General features: G+C 44.4%; 1 protein-coding gene across 2 annotated transcripts in view; it reads right to left on the reverse strand.

Annotated features, from left to right (window-relative positions):
• Positions 1–16,720, reverse strand: part of ST3GAL5 (ST3 beta-galactoside alpha-2,3-sialyltransferase 5) — a 69,141-nt gene extending 52,421 nt beyond the window's left edge. The window contains exon 1 of one of the 2 annotated variants that reach the window (XM_053586797.1): positions 16,538–16,720. In XM_053586797.1, coding sequence (XP_053442772.1) covers positions 16,538–16,619 — 82 coding nt within the window. In that variant the 5' untranslated portion in view covers positions 16,620–16,720. Of the gene's footprint in view, positions 1–15,949; positions 15,958–16,537 lie in introns of those variants that run through there. The other variant, XM_053586800.1, reaches the window with a different exon arrangement.
• Between the last annotated feature and the right edge of the window lie 4,233 nt (positions 16,721–20,953).

The following is a 20,953-nucleotide window of genomic DNA, read 5'->3' on the forward strand; positions in this document are numbered from 1 at the left end:
GCAACTCCACTCCCTCCCCTTCTCCCTCAACATCTGCCCTGACAACTTTAAAAGGCAGCACTTAGTCACTGACTTATGGACATCATCTTGTCACTGTGAGTACCCTGCTTTTCTAGTGATTATATATCATCTCTTATGGCATTTCTGGTGGGGAAGACACAAAGAGCAATAGACAGTAGAGCCAAGTTAGAAGAGAAACATTTAAAAATCAGAGACTCTTATGAGTACGGTATAAACTTACTCTTCAGAGCAGTCATTTCACTAAATTCACATTTAGTCCAGAAACTTTATTTTTCTCAATTCAAAGTTGGCATTATGCTCCAAAGGCAAACGGAATTGGAATGCTGAACAGATTAGTACCAGTGCCCCAAGTACTGCTCACCATGCCTTCCTCACCCAGTTCTCACAACAATTCTATGTTCTAGGGACTGTGAGAAAAATGAAGTGGCTCCTGACATGGAATGGAGCTGGGGAAGCTTTAACATTTTACTTCATATGCTCCTAAACCATTTGAACTGTTTTTATATCAATCATGTCATTTAGAACAAAAATTCCATTTCTTTGTGAGCTAAAAACAAACGTGTCACCTTGACAAATATGGCCCTGGATTCCTTTTCAACTTTATTTATTTATTTTTTTGAGACAATCTCACTATGTCACCCTCTGTAGAGGGCTATGGCGTCACAACTCACAGCAACCTCAAAGTCTTGGGCTTAAGCAATTCTCTTGTCTCAACTTCCCAACTAGCTGGGACCACAGGTGCCTGCCACAACACCCAACTATTGTCTTGTTGCTGTTGTCATTGCTGTTTAGCTGGCCTGGGCCGGGCTCGAACACGCCACCCTCAGTGCATGTGGCTGGTACTGTAACCACTGTGCTACGGGCACCGAGCCTCCTTTTCAACTTTAATGGATTACTTTCCCAGGTGTGCTGTAGCCTTATATTCTTAGCAACTATTTCACAAAGCTCTACTTAACTTAACTGACATCACACCAGCTAAGCTACTCCTATTCTCCAACATGACAGCAGAGATACTTCTGGTCTCCCCCTCAGTGAGGCTGTGTTTTTATCAAGGGTGCCACTGAGGTTGGCAAACTCTGTAAAGGGCCAAACAGTAAACATTTTAAGTGTTGTGGGCTGATCCCATACTCCAAGAAAAGACTAAGGCATTATGTTAAAAGAATGGCAAAAGAATGCTTACATTTTCAGTTAAAATGAAATGCTTAAGAAACGCATGTACCTACCTTTTTTTTTATTATTAAATCATAGCTGTGTACATTAATGCAATCATGGGGTACAATGTGTTGGTTTTATATACAATTTGAACTGTTTTCATCAAACTGGTTAGCTACCTTACTTTTTCAGTTAACCAACAAATGGCACTAAAAGTCTGCTTTCAGTGACTAGAAAGAGGATGAATAGAAGGTGGTTATTGGTCCCCTGGAGCCTATATTTTAATTCATATCCCTATCACCACACCTATAAGATAGCTTAGCTGTCATTTTAAACTACTAATTTTAAAAAGCACTCACCAGTATAGATTCATACAGGTGTAACTGTATATACAAGTTGTCATTTCTGCTGAAAACTGCTGATAATTTGAAAGGAATTGGTAAAACTGCTGCTTCCTAGTCCAACGTCGAGGGGGGTTGGGGATGGAGTTAATGGATTTTATGAATACATCTAAAAGCTGTGTACTGAGGCCACGGCTGGTGGATTGCCTGAGATCACAGATGTGAGACCAGCCTGAGCTGGAGCAAGACCCCATCTCTAAAAATAGTCGGGCGTTGTGGCAGGCACTTGTAGTCCCAGCAACTTGGGAGGCTGAGGCAAGAGAATTGCTTATACCCAAGAGTTTGAGGTTGCTGTGAGCTGTGATGCCATGGCACTCTACCAAGGGCAGCAAAGTGAAACTCTGTCTTAAAGATAAACAAAACAAACAGAAAACAAAAATAACAAATAATAAAAGCTGTGTACTTAAGCAAAAGAAATAAGCAAAAATGCTTAATTCAAACTTGAGATTAAGGCTGTGACTTCCTTACCTTTGTATCCCCAGCAGTACTAGTCTAATGTACTCCTTTTATAAAGTGTTTAGGGAGCCTGGCTTGAGCTGAGAGTAAGTTAGAAAAAGGACTGGGAAAGGAATTCAGGTTTCTTGATTCCTAGTCCAATATTACCAATCGGAACATATACTGATTCAGGAAGACAATGGGTTTTTAGGTGTAGCTAACCCTGCAGTTCAAAGTCTGAGGAAGACTCACTATCCTCTTTCCCTTCCTTGTACTGCCAGTGAGAATCAGCGCTGTGTTCCCCACACATCTGGGAGTCCATGTCTGTGGCGTTCCCGTCACCCAAAAGGCTACTAACATCCAGGACAATAGTACTTCCACCCAAGAATCTAAGATAAGCATTCAAATGTTCCTTCAGCATTTGTTTAAAGCACCACTCAGATGCTTCAGCACTGCAATGCAGTGACCAGTACTGGTGAGAGGGCTCAGAAAGAGCTATGGCACTTATCTAGTACCCCTACTCCTCTTCACCCCGACAACCCAGCCATCCCACCCCAGGGAGCCAAGCCAAGTTCACACTCCAAACACAGTTATTACAACAGATAACAGTTCTAACACTCAGATTCCAGGTGCATCATTGCAACTGTCAGCCCTCATTGTTTTAACTACCTTAATCTATAAAACAATCACAAGAGCAGACCAACAGCCTCATCCTCAGTTAAACACTTGGAAAAATCACAGCTACATAAAACATTTCTAGCCATCCCTCCATCCTCTAAAGCAGTGAGTGGTTCTCAACCTTCCTAATGCCAATGTATTTTCACTGTTACAAAGGGGTCGTGACCCACAGGTTGAGAACAGCTGCTCTAAAGCTTTAACCGGCAGTATGTTCACCATTGATTAACAAAGGAGACTAGGTAACTCAGAGAGTTCACAGTGGATACAACATTTTTATCTCTCTGGAAGCTACCTATGAAAGGCAAGTACTCTCATTAGGCTCTCTGGGTTACATCAGAAAAAAAAATGCTATGATTATAAATTAAGGAATAAGGAAACGAGAATGAATTCCATTACTCAATCTAATACAGAATTATGAGACCCTATTATGGGCACAAAGCGTACATAGTATGTAAACAATGATAAAAAGCAGAACAAGGGAGGAATTTGGATTTGAGACCATTGTCTGCCATGTCCTCCTTTGCCAGCAAAGTAATAAACTTCTCTTTGCTTCTTAAAAAAAAAAAAGGAGCAGAACCAGGGATGTGCCAAGAGCTAAAAAGCTGCAAAGTTCTCTGGAAGGAGCTACCAATCACTTCACTTCAATTTCATGTTAACAGACTAAAACATTCAGGTAAGGGACACCAGAAGTACCAACCAGACTGAGGGGAAGCCCCGAGTGTGAGGACTCCAGTGAGGTCTGTGGAAACAGAGGCTACACTGACTGGGACACTATCTGCTTATCCACACTGTGGGTTCCAAGAATGACACCAGGTAAACTAAGAAATACGTTATGTAAGATACAGAGAGGGTAAAACTGGAAGCAGAGGAGTGGCTAACAACTGAGGCTGATTTAGGACTGCCACAGGAAGACTCAGCAAAACCCAGACCAAGGTTGTAGCTGGGGATTTTCTGCCACCAACGTTTCCTCCTTTCCATCACCCACCCCAGACTATCTCAGCTCACCTGTGTGGCATATAGGTGGTCTCTAGACAGGAGATTTTCCTCAAGGTGAGAGCCAGGGTGCGTAAAGGCTGGTAAGGTTCTTGTTCACCCACTAGCCCACTAAGATTTGAGTGAGCAAATCTCAAAAAATCTTGATTCATCAAGATTGATGGTCGTGTCCTCACCTGTACCATGGAATGTGAGCCAAGAATTCACGCACAGGCCTGAAGTCACACTCCAAGCCAGGGCACAGTACCAGCAGATATTGACAGCTGGCTGATGCAGAGTACACAGCTGTGCATGGGCATGGAGGGAAAACTCCCATTCCTGGATCAACACAACTCAAGCAGAGGCCTTTTAACCACCTGACTTTACTCCCATTGTACCATACTTTCCAATTTCAACTGGATGGACAGTATCTCATTGGTCTTTTGGGAGCGTGGAATTTTCATCGTGACATCAAAACCACAGGAAATGTGCTGGTAAGAATACTGGTGCTGAGACCACACCCAACCATCTCACAATAGCTTCTAATAGCTGTTCAATTTAAACTATTAATGTTCCCACTAGGGATTCTCCAATCTGACCATATGTAAAACTACTGGAGTGCTGTAAACTATGCAGATTCCCACATCTCATTCCCAGAATCTCCCTTCCAAGCGAGAATGCTGAACGTGCATATTAAGCAAGTTCCTCCAAGTTATGTAGGTTTAGAACTTTGAGAAATTCTGCTCACCCGCAAGTTTCTCACAGATAGAGAAAAAAACATTAACAAAGATTTTAGCCTAAAGATTTTCAGATCCTCCCACAAATCAAGCAAAGTTATAAAGACCTATCTTCTGCAGTGAAATATAAAAATGTTGCTCTACAGCTGGAACAATGGCTTGCATCTATAATCCCAGCATTTTGGGAGGCTGAGATTGGAGGATCCCTTGAAGCCAGAAGTTCAAGACCAGCCAGGCCAACATAGTGAGACTCCATCTTTACAAAAAAAAAAAAAAATTGGCTGGGTATGGTAGCTTGCGCCTATAAGTCCTAGCTACTTGACAGACTGAGGCAGGTGGATCACTTGAGTCCAGGAGTTCAAGGCTGCAGTGAGTCTAGGTAACAGAGACCCTGTGTCTAAAAAAAAAGAAAAACGATGTTGCTCAGCGAATATACAATCTACACTATACTAATTCTCACCTGACGGAGCTGAAAGCTCTTCGGTGATTCTGAGGTATGCTTTTTAATCTACTTCAAATCAACTGATATTCCTCGTTACCATCATTCAACTGCCTTCTTTTCTACAAGTGTAAAAATGTTAAGGCAATTCATTCTGAGCCTCTGAAATACAGATCATTCTCCAAAATGAGAACGTGCCTGGCAACTACAGATGGTATTTCTTTAAGACTTTACTGAAGTGGCACAGATAACGAGAAAGCAGATTCTCTCAGAGTCCATTCAGAACCTTTGCCCCCTTTCCAACTCTCTTACTCTCTCCTCTTTACTCCCCTTCGGTCCAGGGGGGCCTCTTGCTCAGCCTGCCTTTCCCTCTGCCCTTCCTCTACCTGCTGCTCTCCTCAGCATCTTTACTTTGGCTTCCACTCAAAAGTTGCCTTCTAGCCAGACACAGTGGCTTGCACCTGTGATCCTAGCATTCTGGAAGGTCAAGGAGGGAGGATCACTTAAGGATGGCAGTTTGAGACAAGCCTGGTCAAGACCAAGACCCTGTGTCTACACAAAATAGGAAAATTAGCCAGGCATCGTGACGGGTACCTATAGTCCCAGCTACTTGGGAGACCGAGGCAGGTGGACTGCTTGAGCCCAGGAGTCTGAGGTTGAAGTGAGCTATGATGACACCACTGTCCTGCGGCCGGGGCAAAAAAGCAAGACTCTGTCTCAAAAAAATAAAAAGTTGCCTTCCTTGAACACACTCTGTACAAAGTTAAACAGCATTTCCACCCCTCAACCCTGGTATTCACTTTCCTACTTTACTTCATGACAGTCATCACTACAGACACATTTGCCTATTTTCTTCTCTCTCCACTAAAATGTAAGATTCCTAGAGCAGAGACTCTGTCCATTTTGTTCACTGCTTTAGCTCAGGAACCTAAAAAGTGCCTAGCATGTAAAAGGCATTTAACAAGCACCTGTAGAATGAACAGATGAATGAATGAATGAAGGAATGCACTGATAAGTGATCTACAACTAGATCCCTATAAAAAAGCTAACCCAAATTTACTATGTCCTAAGAGTTTGATGTGAAGACCAGACTTTCCATGTGTCCAAATATCACAATCACTGGGCATTTATTGAGTGTCCAGACAATACCAGGCAATTGAGAAACAAGAATTGGGGTTCTTTTCTTTTCTTTCTGTTTTTTTTTTTTTTTGAGACAGATTCTTAACTATGTTACCCTCAGTAGAGTGCTGTGGCATCACAGCTCACAGCAACCTCAAATTCTTGGCCTTAAGCGATTCTCTTGTTTCAGCCTCCCAAGTAGCTGGGACTATAGGCGCCCACCACAATGCCTGGCTATTTTTTTGTTGTAGCTGTCATGGGTGTTTGGCAGGCCCAGGCTGGGTTTGAACCCTCCAACTCCAGTGTATGTGGCTGGCACCCTAGCCGCTGAGCTGTATAAGACTCACTGTATGCCTATGTTGAGGGAAAGGGAGAGTAACAAAATCAAATGACTGTCAAATGCACCACAGGGGAGGGGAAAAAATAGCAACCAGATCTGTTGTTTTTTTTTTAAGAAAAGAGTCAAGTGGGCAGTGCCTGTGGCTCAATGGAGTAGGGCGCCAGCCCCATATGCCGGAGGTGGTGGGTTCAAACCCAGCCCTGGCCAAGAACTGCAAAAAAAAAAAGAAAAGAAAAGAGTAAAGAGATGAAACTACTCAACTGTTATGCTATTTGATAATGGACAAATCACTTAACCTCTTAGAGGATGTCCGCTATTCTGTAAAAAGCAGGGCTGGTGAGAACATTTCTATCACATCTTTCTCCCTTAAAATATTATCATCTTCACTCATCTACTTTTCAAAGTATAGTAAGAACAAGCAACAAGATTATATTCAATAAATGCAAATATGTTATAGCCATTTAGGGGAGATGAGAAAGCTGAGTAAGTAGGAGAAGAAGGATTTCTGAAGATAAAAGTGGAGGGGGGGAGCACAGGAGTGGATAAAAAGGGAAGGTGGGGCTTGGGGGACAGGAATGGATGGGAGAATAGAAGGAAAAGACAGGAAGGAAGAATAAAAGCTGTACCACAGTTCTTACCACTTTCTGCTTCCTGGGGCTGGGGAGTTTTAGAGAAGCTCCTCTTCGAAAATTCTGACCCACCCACAAACTAACTTTGAGATTCTCCTTTGAATCCAAAAATCCTTGCCTCTCCTCCCCACAGAAGCGTCCAGTCAGAAGCCTAAAAGGCTGTCCTGAACTGGATAGTAGAGGCTGGAAAAGGACCTCATGCAGAACATAGTAAATGTGGGATTTCTGCCAAAACATCCAACCTGATGAAAGAGAGACCCACCTTTAACTGGCAAGTGCTGAGGGTCTGGGTAAAATGCACCCGCCAAGGGTCCCCCAATTGAGGGACATTCTACAAAACAACTCGTCTGTCTGGGGCTCCCCCAAAGCATCCTTGTAAAGTTCCCTGATCTATGTGTATAAATGCCCTCAACTGCATTTAAATATATTTTTAAAATTATATTCTGCCTAGGAGGCTTCTTTAAACAGGGCAGCTTGTAAATCTAGCCTAAACCAGGTAACTGTGTGGGTCAGAGCTAGTTGACCAGATGCCTGAAGACAACTTCAAGGAGCAAAGTCTCCTAGAATAGCAGCAACAACGGGAAGCCAGAAAAAGAAACCTTCTGGTCCGGTGAAGCCACACTACTAGTGGTCCCTGCATTCTGTTTGCTTACGATTCCAAAACAGGCAAAATTTTTTTTTTAGCCAAGTATAGGGAACTTTACTGATGGTAAATGACAAGGTGGGCTCTCCAGGGCCCTCATTCTTCAGGGTGTCTGGTGTGAAAACTGTGTCGCAGTGAGATTCTCTGTGAGGTGGGGGATTGAGTAGGCAGGTACACCCCAGCAGCCGAGGCGCTCTCCTCTTGAGCTGCATCTGGGGACGGTGGAGGGAAGCGATTGCTTCTCTTGGCTCAGCCTCCCGAGTAGCTTTGAGATTCTCCTTTGAATCAGACGCCTGACACAATGCCGGGCTATTTTCTTTAGGGCAAGCAACTAAGTGACACTCTGTCTCAAAAAATAAAACAAACTGGGTGGCACCTGTGGCCCAAGGAGTAGGGCGCCGGTCCCATATGCCGGAGGTGGTGAGTTCAAACCCAGCCCTGGCCAAAAAAATAAATAAATAAATAAAAAATAAAACAAACTAACAAACAAACAAAAATAAAAAACCCACAGTATGATAAAAATCAAAAAGTTAACACTGATTCGATAGTGTCATCTAATCTAACAATCTTATACAAACTTCTACTAGCCCCAATGATGGCCTTAGAACAAAAACAACAATAAATTTTTTTTCCTATTCCAGAGTCCAGTCAAGAATCATGTGGCTTCATTCCCTGTCATGTCCTTTTTTCCTCCTTTAATCTGAGACAGCTCCTTTATCTTTGATGACTTCAGCATTTTTTGAAAAGTACAGGCCAAGTTTTTTGTAGACTGTCCCTCAACTGGGGTTTGTCGAATGTTTCTCCATGATTAGATTCAAGTCACGTGCTGTTGGGCGGAATATCACAGAAGTGATGCTGTGCCCTTCTCAAAGCATTTTCTCAAATCAAAACATTGATTTGTCCCAGTACAGGTGATGGTTTAATTTGATCTCAACTGGTGAAGGTAGTGTAAGCCAGGTTTCTCTACTGTCAAGTTACTATTTTCCCTTCGTAATTAATAAGTAATTTCCTGGGATACTTAGAGACTAAGTTAAGTATCCTGTTTCTTATCAAATCTATTTGTTTCGGTACCTCCTGCTAGATTCTGGAGGAAGAAGGACAAAATTCTGTATGAGGTCAAACAAGTTCAAACCTAAGAATAGACCTAGGGCTGGATAAAGCAGTATCAATGAGCAGGGGTTAACATGTGAGACTCCAATCAGAGTTTATTCAATTAACCCCAGTTTATGTTCACTTTGAGCTATGAAGAAAAAAAACCTCTAGATCTGCTTTTAAGAGTACGGCATATATGAGTTGGGAGTATGCTACATTCTCTACCAGGGCTGTGTTTTCTAGAAACTCAGCCCTTCAACTCACAAGGTGACTAGAGGAAGCAAGAAAAGACACCCAGGTCCTGAGAGCTGACAGCTTAGTCATCTTCACACCAATGCCTAATTTTTCAGGGGTAATGCTGAGAGTCACCTTGGTGATTTCTACACCATGATACAGTGTATGGAGCTACGTTCAAGAACAAAAACTCAGGGCCGTGCCTGTGGCTCGGTGAGTAGGCCGCCGGCCCCACATACCAAGGGTGGCAGGTTCAAACCCGGCCCTGGCCAAACTATAACAAAAAAAAAGAACAAAAAACAGCCGGGCCTTGTAGTGGGTGCCTGTAGTCCAGCTACTCGGGAGGCTGAGGCAAGAGAATCGCCTAAGCCTAAGAGCTGGAGGTTGCTGTGAGCTGTGATGCACAGTACTCTACTAAGGGTGACAAAGTCAAACTCTGTCTCTAAAAAAAAAACAAACAAAAAAACCCAAAAAAACTCAACTCTCAACTACCTCATACTCTAGCTTGATCAGGTTTAGAAACTGATTTGCCTTACCCAAGTAACTTTGTTAAAACTCTGTCATCACAAAGTTAGAAACTTCAGAAAAGTTTCAGAAACTTCAGAAAACTATCTGAAAGCAGAAAGAACATTTAAAAATCACTGTCATCCCACAACCCAGTGGTACTCAGTGTTAACATTCAGATCTATGCTCTGTCAGCCTCTACTCTTTGCATGTGTATATATTGCTACGATTGGGATCATGCAAAAGGAAATACAAGCAAGTACTTGGGCCAAATAAGTAATAATACTTGATAGGAAAAAGTGAAAGCCAGTAGAATTGACAGTTAATAAAAGCAATTCTGGGACCCAAGGTAAACAGGCTCCAGTGAGAGGACCTTTCCCTAACTTGAGTGTAATCTGAAATATGGGGTATGAGATAATAAGAAAGGCTGTAGGCAAATTCTGAAATATCCCATCACCCCCAAAAGAAAGGCAAATGTAAAGGGTTTGGGATATGAAAGTGATACCATCAAAGGTGGATGGGGAAGGGAAGGCAGGGAATCTGCTAGTCATACAATAACTTGTGGTATCCAATAATCCTATGTGTCCTGTAGGAACAGAAGAAGCAGATTAGTCACGTAAAGCCCCATCTTGGAAAGTGGAGTGATGGACCTAGAAAAGGAACTGGACAGACAGTGACTGGGAAGAACCTGGAGTTTGACAGAACCTGACAATTCGCGGATGGCAGGAGAGGAAGGAATTGCACCAGAGGCAAAGGAAGACTCTGTTTGGGTCACTTTAAACTCAGAACAAGTTAAACATGTTTAAATTTCTAAAACCAAAGACATATATTTAGGTCTGTAAGAGGCGTGACTAAAACACAAGATTTCCTTTTACGCCCCACTCACACATCTTTTTTACTCTTGGCTCCAAAAATCTGGGAAACCAGCATTTGGGCAGGCTCCCAAACAGACATATCAGTTTTTAATTATACAACCAGTTTTTAATCAAACATGGGGTATATGCCTAGGGATACAGCAACAAGCACCACGGGCACTGTCCCTGCATCCAAAAAAACTCTCATAATCTCACTTTTAAAAAACAGAGAAGCCGTGGTGGCTCATGCCTGTAATCCTGGCACTCTGGGAGGCCAAGGCAGGTAGGTTGCTTGAGCTCAGGAGTTCGAGACCAGCCTGAGAAGAGCAAGTCCCTGTCTCTACTAAAAATAGAAAGATTAGCTGGGTGTGTGGCACATGCCTCTAGTCCCAGCTACTCAGTAGGCTGAGGAAAGGATTGCTTGAGCCCAAGAGTTTGAAGTTGATGTGAGCTATACCACAGCATTCTACCCAGGGCAACTAAGACTCTGTCACAAAAAGAAAAAGGCAAAAAAACAGGGACATAATCTATCATCCATATAACTATTTTCATAGTTTTTCTTTTATTCTAAATAGGACACAAAGGCAGAGTGTTACGAGATGTCTTAGAAGATTTTGGAGGGGAGGTATCTTAGAAAAGACTTCCCTGACGGTGCCTGTGGCTCAGTGAGTAGGGCGCCGGCCCCATGTGCCGAGGGTGGCGGGTTCAAACCCAGCCTCGGCCAAACTGCAACAAAAAAATAGCCGGGCGTTGTGGTGGGCGCCTGTAGTCCCAGCTACTCGGGAGGCTGAGGCAAGAGAATCGCAAAAGCCCAAGAGGTGGAGGTTGCTGTGAGCCGTGTGACGCTATGGCACTCTACCCGACAGCAGTAAAATGAGACTGTCTCTACAAAAAAAAAAAGAAAAAAAAGAAAAGACTTCCCTGAGGAAGAAATGTTTTTGCTGAGGTCCGAGTAGGAATGAGAGTGGGATGGAGGAGGTAGGTGCCCCCAGAGCAGGGACAGCAGACACTAACAGGGGAACTCCAAGTTCACTGTGGCTGAAGGATCCAGCCCTAGAGGGGATAACATACTGCGAGTGCTGGAAAGGAGAAGCAGTCCATGCTGCAGGCGGCTGGAATTTTACCCTAAGAATAAGAAGGAGCAACTGAAGGGGTGGTTTAAAGTAGAACTGGCTTTTGGAGACACCTCAGACACCTCTCTCAAAGCTGAAGTGGAGATGGGCAAGTTCTCTCAGGAGGCATGACCGGTCAGGAGGCTGCCATGGAGACCAAGCCGAGTGATGATGGTGATGCCCAGGAATGCTCACACCTGCACAGGGAACAGACCCATCTCAGCCACCTCAAGGAAGACTCACAATTGTGACAGAAGCCATCCTCAGGGGTAGGGTAGGAACACACGATACGCTGCAAAGACGTGGATACGATTGCCTCATTTATCACCTCCAGGCCAAACTACCTGAGTCAGAACTCAGTTCTGCCCACTAGAGTTTCTTAACCTCTCTGTACCTCATCAGCCCTTTTTGTAAAATGGGAATAATAATGGTACCAAACTCATAGGGCTACAGTGAAAACTAAATGAGCTAATACATGTAACATGTCTACAATAGGTGAGAATAAAGTCAATTAGTGAAGCACTCGACTCTATCTTATCTATCTTTTGTAGCAAGTGGGTTCATTGCAAGGGTAGGAAGCAGATTTAGTATAAACAAAAGAATATAAAGCAGCTCATTAACAATTTATATAGTTTGAAGCTGTTATGAGGTGCATTGGAGTTTAGAACTGAAAACTTCCTGGGAAACTGAAACTTCCATCCACCTTTCTCTTTTTAATTTTTTAAATGTAGCTATTAGGTAATTTAAAATTATATGTGTGAGTCAGGTTATATTTCCACTGGACAGTGCTGTTCAGAGGAAGGATAAACAAGAAGCCCACACTGGTCGCCAAGTCCTAAGACCTGACTGCAGAAAACTAAAAGCAAAGATGGGAGAGTAGCAGAGGCCACACTTGCCCTTAGCCTAAGTTTCTTGTTTGAGTCTATATAGGACCTGAGAACAAAAGGTTTGTGAAAAGCAGAGAAAGGTGAAGAACAATACAGAAGAGGATGAAAACGCACAGGCCAGGGAGAAGAAACTACATGCCTAAGAGAAAAGCTTCCCCTGGGGCCGGGCGTGGTGGCTCACGCCTATAATCCTAGCACTCTGGGAGGCTGAGGTAGATAGACGGCCTGAGCTCAGGCATTCAAGACCAGCCTGAGCAAGAGTGAGACCCCATCTCTAAACAAAATAGCTGGGTGTTGTGGTGGGCTCCTATAGTCCCAGCTACTTGGGAGGCTGAGGCAAGAGGATGGATTTGGAGCTCAAGAGCTTGGGATTGCTGTGGTCTGTGACACCACGGCACCTACCCAGAGCGACAGTGTAACTCTGAGAAACTCAGAGTTTCAAAACTCTGTCTCAAAAAAAAAAAAAAAAAAGAAAGAAAAGAAAAGAAAAGAAAAACTTCCCCTGCTCAACACTGAATACAAAAGCCTTTAATTATGAAAAAAACACATGGTCTTAAAAACAGCCTTAACATCCAAAAGACAAAAGTACTATTTCAGCAAAGTAGACCTTTTCTTAACCTAAGTTGTTATTTTTATCAAGCCTATCCAATCCTTTCACATGATACTTAACTATTATAATTCCAGATGTTAAAAACTAAAGGAAAAAAGGAAAGAGCTCATGGGTACAGAGTTAGTTAACCACCTAATAACTTAATGCTGTAACAGAAGAATTAAAATGTCTTACATGACCTCAAAGCCCAAACAAGAAATGAGCTTCCTCTCCAAGTCCTGGGGACCTCTTAAGCAGAAATGCAGAAGCACAGGGAAAGCAGGTCAGAGAAGCAGACACAGAAAGAATATTGCACAGTAAGTACAATGTTACCAGAGTTCAACAGAAGAGAGGTTTGTGCAAATCAAGAACAGTGGGAGCTGAGATCAAGTCAAGTAATTTGGCCAGAGAAATTATTCCTTAAGGTGAAGCCTCTTGGAGCTTAAAGCTTCCCCACAGCTCAGTCTGCCAAGCTGCCTGATCCACCTCCAGACTGGGACCTGCAGGTGACCATACTTACCAAGGTCATGAGGCTCTGCCAGGTAGAAACTGATCCTGACTGCTGGAGTAACTCCCATCTCTGTCTCCTCAGAACTGTTGCCCTCATCAGCTAGTAGCAAGGAACTACCAATGTCATTATTCCACAACTAGAATAAAACAGCTTTGCCCCTGGCTTTCCAATCTGAGCAACACGTACATCCATGACCCAAAAAGGTCTCTCCCAGGTAGAGAGCTATCAGAAATGCGTACATACATGTACCAAATACCACTATTTGTAACAGCCAGGTGCTAGCTAGAAACTGCCCAAATGTCCACTGACAACACAAGGACAAAGATGGGGTAAATTCACACAATGGCCATTATCAGCAATGATAGTAAACATTACAGCCACAGGCAGCGTCAGGAGTGACTCTCAGAAACCTTATGTTTGAAGAAAAAGAGACATTGTAGGATTCTGTCTAGTAAGGTACAGGGTGTGGGAAGTCAGGGCAGGGGGGGCCTAGGGAGGCAGTGACTGCAGGGAGCACATGGGGAGCTCCTGGAGTCTTGGCAAGTTGCTGCTTGATCTGAGTACTAAGTGCATGGGCATGTTCTGTTTGGAAAATTCACTGTGTGTACGCTTGAAAAATATTAATAACTTTGTCTGGTACTCAGGTAAGACAAGCCTTGTAGTGTCCTTAAACCCCTCTAAGCTCATTTTTCTCCTGCTCCCTTACACATTTCATCTGCTTCTTTTCTGCACGTGTGCTTAAGCTGCGTCTCTCTCTGTGTGTCACCATCATATTTATGGTTTCCTTCCACACCAAGCCTGTGGTTCACTGCCCACCCTCCCCCCACCTTTGGATGCCTTTGCTAACTTATGCCACCCACACTGATCCTGCCTTTGCCTCTCCTTCCTCAGCAGTTTAGGAGTGTGTAGCATCATTAACGTGGCATATTCCGAGTTGTTTCATTTCTGCCAAAGCTTCCCAGCTAGACTAAAAACACAGAGCATGCCCTCTGGGAGCAATCGCAATCCTCCATGGTGTTCACAGGCAGTGTAGATAAAATCCCTCCTCAGGAGCTGGAAGGGTATGAAGAGTAAGCCTTCCCCTTCTCCCAAGAACTGCTGGCTCTAAGACATGCATCTCTGTCCTGCACCTGGGATGGACTCCCATTGAGGACCCCCGAACCTCTTTTCGTTGCCTATCCACCTCCCAAAGCTAACCTGCTAGGTAAACTAGCTTTACTGCTACAAATAGCCGTGCAAGGGAAGCAGGAAAGAATTGGGGGAAGCAAAACAAAGAACAAAGAGTTGGTTTCTAGTCTACCTTCCATAGACCCTTACAATTCACCACCAATCTATTTTTTTGTTTAAAACATTGTCTTGCTCTGTTGTCCTAGCTAGAGTGCAGCAGCATCATCATAGCTCACAGCAACATCAAACTCCTGGGTTCAAGAGATCCTCTTGCCTCAGCCTTCCCAGTAGGTGGAACTACAGGCACCCACAAAGATGCCTGCCTAGTTTTTCCTATTTTTGATTAGAGACAGGGTTTCACTAACCTAAGCTCAAGCAATCCACCGGCCTTAGCTTTCCAGAGTACTAGGATTATAGGCGTGAACCAATGCACCCTGCCACCGCCAATCTATTTTGATAACAGGGAACAATGTGTAGCTGTAACAAAACTATAATTTTAAAAAGAATCATAAATGTAAGCTCTCAGGACTTCTGCTGACCAGCCCTCTCTCCCTCTCCTTTACATAAGGCTTTTTAGGTCTTCCCATCTCATCCATTTCTTGCCTGAAAGAAGAAACACTCATCATAACCAAGAATATCCAAGGGTCATTTCATCTTACAGAAACAGCAACACAAATACAATGGACATACATGTCAAAAGACTCAGGACATTCTGGCTACAGTGTTATTGCAGTTCATATTAGCCTCTCTCTCTGTGTCCAAGCCAAAGGGATTGCTGGCTCTGTGACTAGCAACGTTAGACACTCCTCTGAGCTGTAAAGCTTTCGGGATTACACAAGTGAAACCACAACCTGTCCTGACCACATCTGAGTCTGTGCCCCTTTATTTAGCAGAAATGGATTCCTCTTCCACAGTTTCAGGACAGTGTATCCTTCTGTAGAAGAGGATGGGCAGTCATAAGGCAGAGGCAGGGCTCCGCTAAACACCCAGAGGGCAGGAGATGAACCTTCTTCCCCTTTGTGACCCAGTACACCCCTGGGCCCAAGGAGGAGAAGGCGACCTAGGAATGCCAGACGAAGCGTAGCACATGAAACCATTTTCCCTTCTAATGATACTTAATAAAGCAAATACCACATACATGAATCAAGGATACATGAATACTAGGATATAAAATTCATCTCCCTAGTCGACTGGAGATTCTGCAGGACCCACTCCATTCTGAATGTATTTTTTATGATCAAAAAGCCTAGGGCCTGAAAGAGACCTTGGCTATCAGCGGTTTAAGCCTCCCAGCACAGACCAAGAGAACCAGCCCACAACGGGCTCCGTGTCTGCCAAGGTCACCCAGCTGGTGTTGGGTAAGGGCAGGAACCTGCCTCTCTTCATTCGCCCAACTCATCAGAGATGCTCTCTGAAAAAGCTGCGTTACTTACGCACGAAAGGCTCATTGAATGCACGCCCTTATCAGATAGGCACTGCTCACAATTCCAAAAACACCAAAAGGTCGCCAAAACGTCTCCTCCGCAGGACCAGTCGTAGAGGAGGGGCTGCGAAGGTCACTGGCTAATTTTTACTGATAGATACCACATCACGCCTTTGGACTAATGCAGGGAGCGGTTTCCGGAGCTGCTAGTAACCCTGCAGAGGGTCCCCGAAGCCCGTCCCGGCTCTGCTGGCTTAGAAGCTTCCAGCAATGAATTAAACCCCGAGCCGCTGGGGAAAGCGTAGGGGAAAAGGGCCACTGCAGCGGGACCAGACACCCCGGCGTACGCCCCGGACACCCAACCGCATCCACACCTGCTCTGGCAGCTGCGCACTCCGCCCACTGTAGGCAGCCCCGGGCCACGACCCTCGGCCGGCGTCCCCGCCAGGCGCGTCCGGGGGCACAGCGCCCTGGGTGATGCCCAGCGGGGCCTGGAACGGAGACGCCGGGTCCTGCTAGGCGGGACAGGGACTGGTTGCCGCGGCAGCCCCCAGCCCACCGGCCCCCGCTATGTAGAGGAGGGGGCTGCGCCACGTACCTCGGCCAGCAGGTGCCGCCGCCTCCTCTGGTCGCCGCTGCAGGGGACGCCGCTCCACGCAGCCTGTCGACTCAGTCCTCATGCTAGGGAGGGGGCGCGGGCCAGCCGCCAACCCTGGGCCCCGCTCCCCCGCACGCCCGCGGCGCCGCGCTCACGCCCATTCAGCCCCGGCCTGTCTGCTCCTCCGCGCGAAGGCAGAGAAGGGGCGTGGAGGCGGGGCCGGGAGTCACGAGGACGCAGGCGGCCAATCGGAGCGCGCAAGGGCTCCCGAAGCACCCTCCCCCCCGCCCCCAGAGCGCGCAGCCCCTTTTCCCCACTGTGCTGTGGGGGGAGCAGGGCGCCCCCAGCCCGTACGCCTCTCAGGCGGAGGCAGGGCTAGAGCAAGGCCCCCTTAATTAGGAAGAAGGGGAATATCGTATAATTTTTTAAAGCGTAAATATTAGTGAATCTCAAAATTCAGAAATTAAAAATAGTTAAAACACTGCTGTGTTATTTCTTTAACACAGCTGAGCATATTTTGTGCGCTTGCAACTTTCCTGTGATTTGGGACTTGTTGACTAGTGTAGCCAGTGGAGTTGGTCCGCTTTTAGAACTTCCTTTCGGATAGACGCAGAGCATCGCGACCATGTGACTGTAGTACCCTTCTTGGTTTGGAAAGGAAAATCCCTCCACACGGAGCCAAATGTATTTGCATAAACCCATAGCCTTATCGCTCTTTTTTGCAACGGCTTGCACAGGACAGCTGGTTTGGAGAAGTCTCTGTTCTTACTGGGGTACCGTAAAAAACGTGCTACCTGGGTAATCATGTCAGGATGGAAAGCTTTAGAATAGAGAGGATGGAAGGCCTCTGCTTTCACACTGCCCAAAGGGATTTTTACCATAAAATATCTCTGGATTATTGTAAGTGGAGGACACTAGGAGTATTCTTTTTTTTTTTTTTTTGAGTATTCTTAAATATTGAAGGAAAAGCTGTCACTGGGCGATCTAAATCTAGTGGGTCGCCAAGGCTCTCCAGGCAGAGCAGCTGCCTGTGTCAGTTACAGCTGCAAGGAGACTGCTGACCACGACGCCCTCTTACTCTTGGAGACTAGCCCAAGGTCTGCCTGGTGGATCCATCACTCTTTGCCTCCCCAGTTCTTCCCCTTCTCTCTCAGATAACCCTTGTTAATAAAGCCAGGCCCTGATGTATTATGGCTGCTGTAAGAGAGTCAGCAGTACCCAGGCTTATAAGGGCAGATGTGAGGTGGGAGTGAGCAAGAAAGGGAACTTGAAGCTTCCTCCTGTGGCAGCCTCACAGGACATCTGTTAAGTATTCACTGTCTCATTTATCCCACTCATTTGGGGAGGAAGCGGTTGACCCGCTTGTGCAGCAAAGATGAGTCCTACCTAGTCCAGCTGCCTTTTCACCAGCCACGGAGCCATCCTTAGCTACATTCTGGTTTAAGGCAGAGATCTCCACCAAACTGTAGACTGAGATCAGCTACTAGCTCTCAAAGCCTTACATGTATCTCTGCAAGTCAGTGGCTGGTCTCAGAGAAGCTTCTGGACATTGACTAGAAAAGAGTCACCCAGACTACTTTTTTTTTTTTTTTTTTTTGAGACAGTCTCATTTTGTTACCCTCAGAGTGCCATGGCGTCATAGTGCACAGCAACCTCCACCTCTTCGGCTTAGGCGATTCTCTTGCCTCCGCCTCCCGAGTACCTGGGGCTACAGGCACCCGCCACAAGGCCTGGCTATTTTTTGTTCTTGTTGCAGTTTGGCCGGGGCGGGGTTCAAGCCCGCCACCCTCGTTATATGGGGCGGGCGCCCTACTCACTGAGCCACAGGCACCGCCTGTTATCTTCTATTCTTTTTGTTTGTTTGTTTTTGAGACAGAGCCTCAAGCTGTCGCTCTGAGTAGAGTGCTGTGACATCACAGCTCACAGCAACCTCCAACTCTTGGGCTCAAGCGATTCTCCTGCCTCTGCCTCCCGAGTAGCTGGGACTGCAGGCGCCTGCCACAACGCCTGGCTATTTTTTGGATACAGCCATCATTGTTGCTTGGCGGCCCAGGCTGGATTCAAACCCCCAGCTCAGGTGTATGTGGCTGGCGCCTTAGCCACTTGAGCCACAGGCGTCGAGCCTGAACTAGCTGTTTTTCTTAAGGCAACACAATTTTAACTTGAGAAAACGTGTGATAAACTATGACTATTCTCACTTGAGTATTTGTAGGTATCTTGAAAATGAACTAAGTGAGCCTGTGTCTTCAAGGAAAAAATTGACTATTTGTTGCCAATGATGAAAAAGATCCTTCTTTCAAGAGAAATTTAGAATTTTGGGAAACATGCATCACCATGAGTTTGACAATTTCTGGATGTTTAAGAACTTTTCTAATGAGATCAATGGTTTTATTAATGAATGTGATTTTTGGATATTGGATAATGTATAGCATATTAACAGCTGAAAGACCTACATTTACTCAGTAAATCTTTGCTTTACAAATGGTTCATGCATTTTAATGCATAATGTTACAAAATCATACATGAGTAAAGGTCTGTTTAAAGTACAAGGCAAAAAATGAGTGTATATACATATATGCTTTTAATATACTCTTATTTATATATACTTTAAAATATGAGAGGTTTGCAGATAAGATTTCAGATTTCATAGTGCAACAAATATTAAGAAATGACCCCTGTAGAGTTTTAGTATAATATGAAAGATAAAGGAATAATCTTAAAAGATTATTAAAATACTTGTCCAATTGCATATCAATATAAGGCCAGGTTTTCTTCATAAACTTCAGGTGAAATAACTTACAACAGATTGAATGCAGAAGAAGCTATGAAAATGCAGCTATCATCTATTAAGCCAGACTTAAAAGACTTGCAAAAAAATTTTAAAAAGAAAAAAGCAATTTTTCTCATCAATCTTTTTGTTTTGGAAAAGTTCATTTTTATCAATATGTTATGTAAACATGGATTTGTTATTTTTAATGAATTAGTAAATATTCTTAAAATCCCTCAGTTTTAATTTCTAATTTGACAAATACAAGAAGTAAAACCTATGTTTAAAAGATTCTTTGGGATCCTCAGTAATTCCTAAGAGGTAAAGTGGTCCTAAGACAAGAGTTTGAGACCTGTTGATCTGAACTTCCCCGGAATAGTCTCCTCCTTGTCAGTAGGGTGAGTTCATAGGTGGCTGTAGGAACCAGAATGATCCAGTCAGAGGAAATCTCAGGAATTTTTTGGATTTGGGGGAAGAGATGCTTTCATTTCCTGCTAGATGGGAGCCAGGCTGTAAGGAGCCTCAGAAGCTACTGATAAGACAGACATTTTGGGCTACAAGAAGAGTACTTGTAGTACTTCAGGAAAAAATAATGCTGTGGGAAACAGAGGAAGGAGGTTAGAAAGAAATCATTTCCTTTATGACATTGTTGAGTCACTAGATCAGACCAACTCTGAAGCCCATCCTGCCTCCCTACATTCTAGTTATATAAGATAATGAGTTCCTCTGTGGTTTAAACTAGCCAACCTCAGGTGCCCCAGCTGATTTTCCATGTACCTGTTTGTACATATTTTTACAAAACAGGTACTAAGACCTTAAGATCATATACTTTCTAGGGTTTACTCATTCAGCCATCATCATTGCAATTGAAATTAACTTCGAAATGAAGCTGGATGGTAGAGCAGGGTCTTGGAAGTAAAGGAACCTACTACCCACAAACGAGGTCAAAACAGCTCTATCTGAGTATCTAGATTACAACAGATTTTTATCTTTTGCATTTCTATAGTTCTCAAATTGGACAACATGAACACATATTGCTATTATATTGAGAAAAAAATAGAACCTGTAATTATTTTTAATAGCCCACTGAATAAGGATATAACATTAGAGACCAGGTTGGGGACTGGGATATGGCAAGAGAACTCAGGGGCTAAAATTGCTAGTAGGGAAAAAAGATGATCTGTAAGGGATGCACACAGGCCCCAAACATAAACTTCCCTTCATTTACAGCGTTGCTAAGACTCAACTTCAAAGATTCAAGGGACAAGAATCCCTAAGGCTTAAGGAATGAATTATGCTTCAATTAAATTGGCTGGAATATTTGCAAGAGGGAAAAAGAGGCCAATGTGCAGATTATATGTCAATGCTAGAAAAGTCTTAAGATATAACATTATGTGAAAAAAATAAAAAAGAGGACAGATTGGGGGCGGCGCCTGGCCCCATATACCGAGGGTGGCAGGTTCAAACCCGGCCCCGGCTGAACTGCAACCAAAAAATAGCTGGGCGTTGTGGCGGGCGCCTGTAGTCCCAGCTACTCTGGAGGCTGAGGCAAGAGAATCGCTTAAGCCCAGGAGTTGGAGGTTGCTGTGAGCTGTGTGATGCCACGGCACTCTACCCGAGGGCCATAAAGTGACACTCTGTCTCTACAA

Source organism: Nycticebus coucang, chromosome 4 (genome assembly GCF_027406575.1).
Source record: "Nycticebus coucang isolate mNycCou1 chromosome 4, mNycCou1.pri, whole genome shotgun sequence".
Classification (NCBI taxonomy): domain Eukaryota; kingdom Metazoa; phylum Chordata; class Mammalia; order Primates; family Lorisidae; genus Nycticebus; species Nycticebus coucang.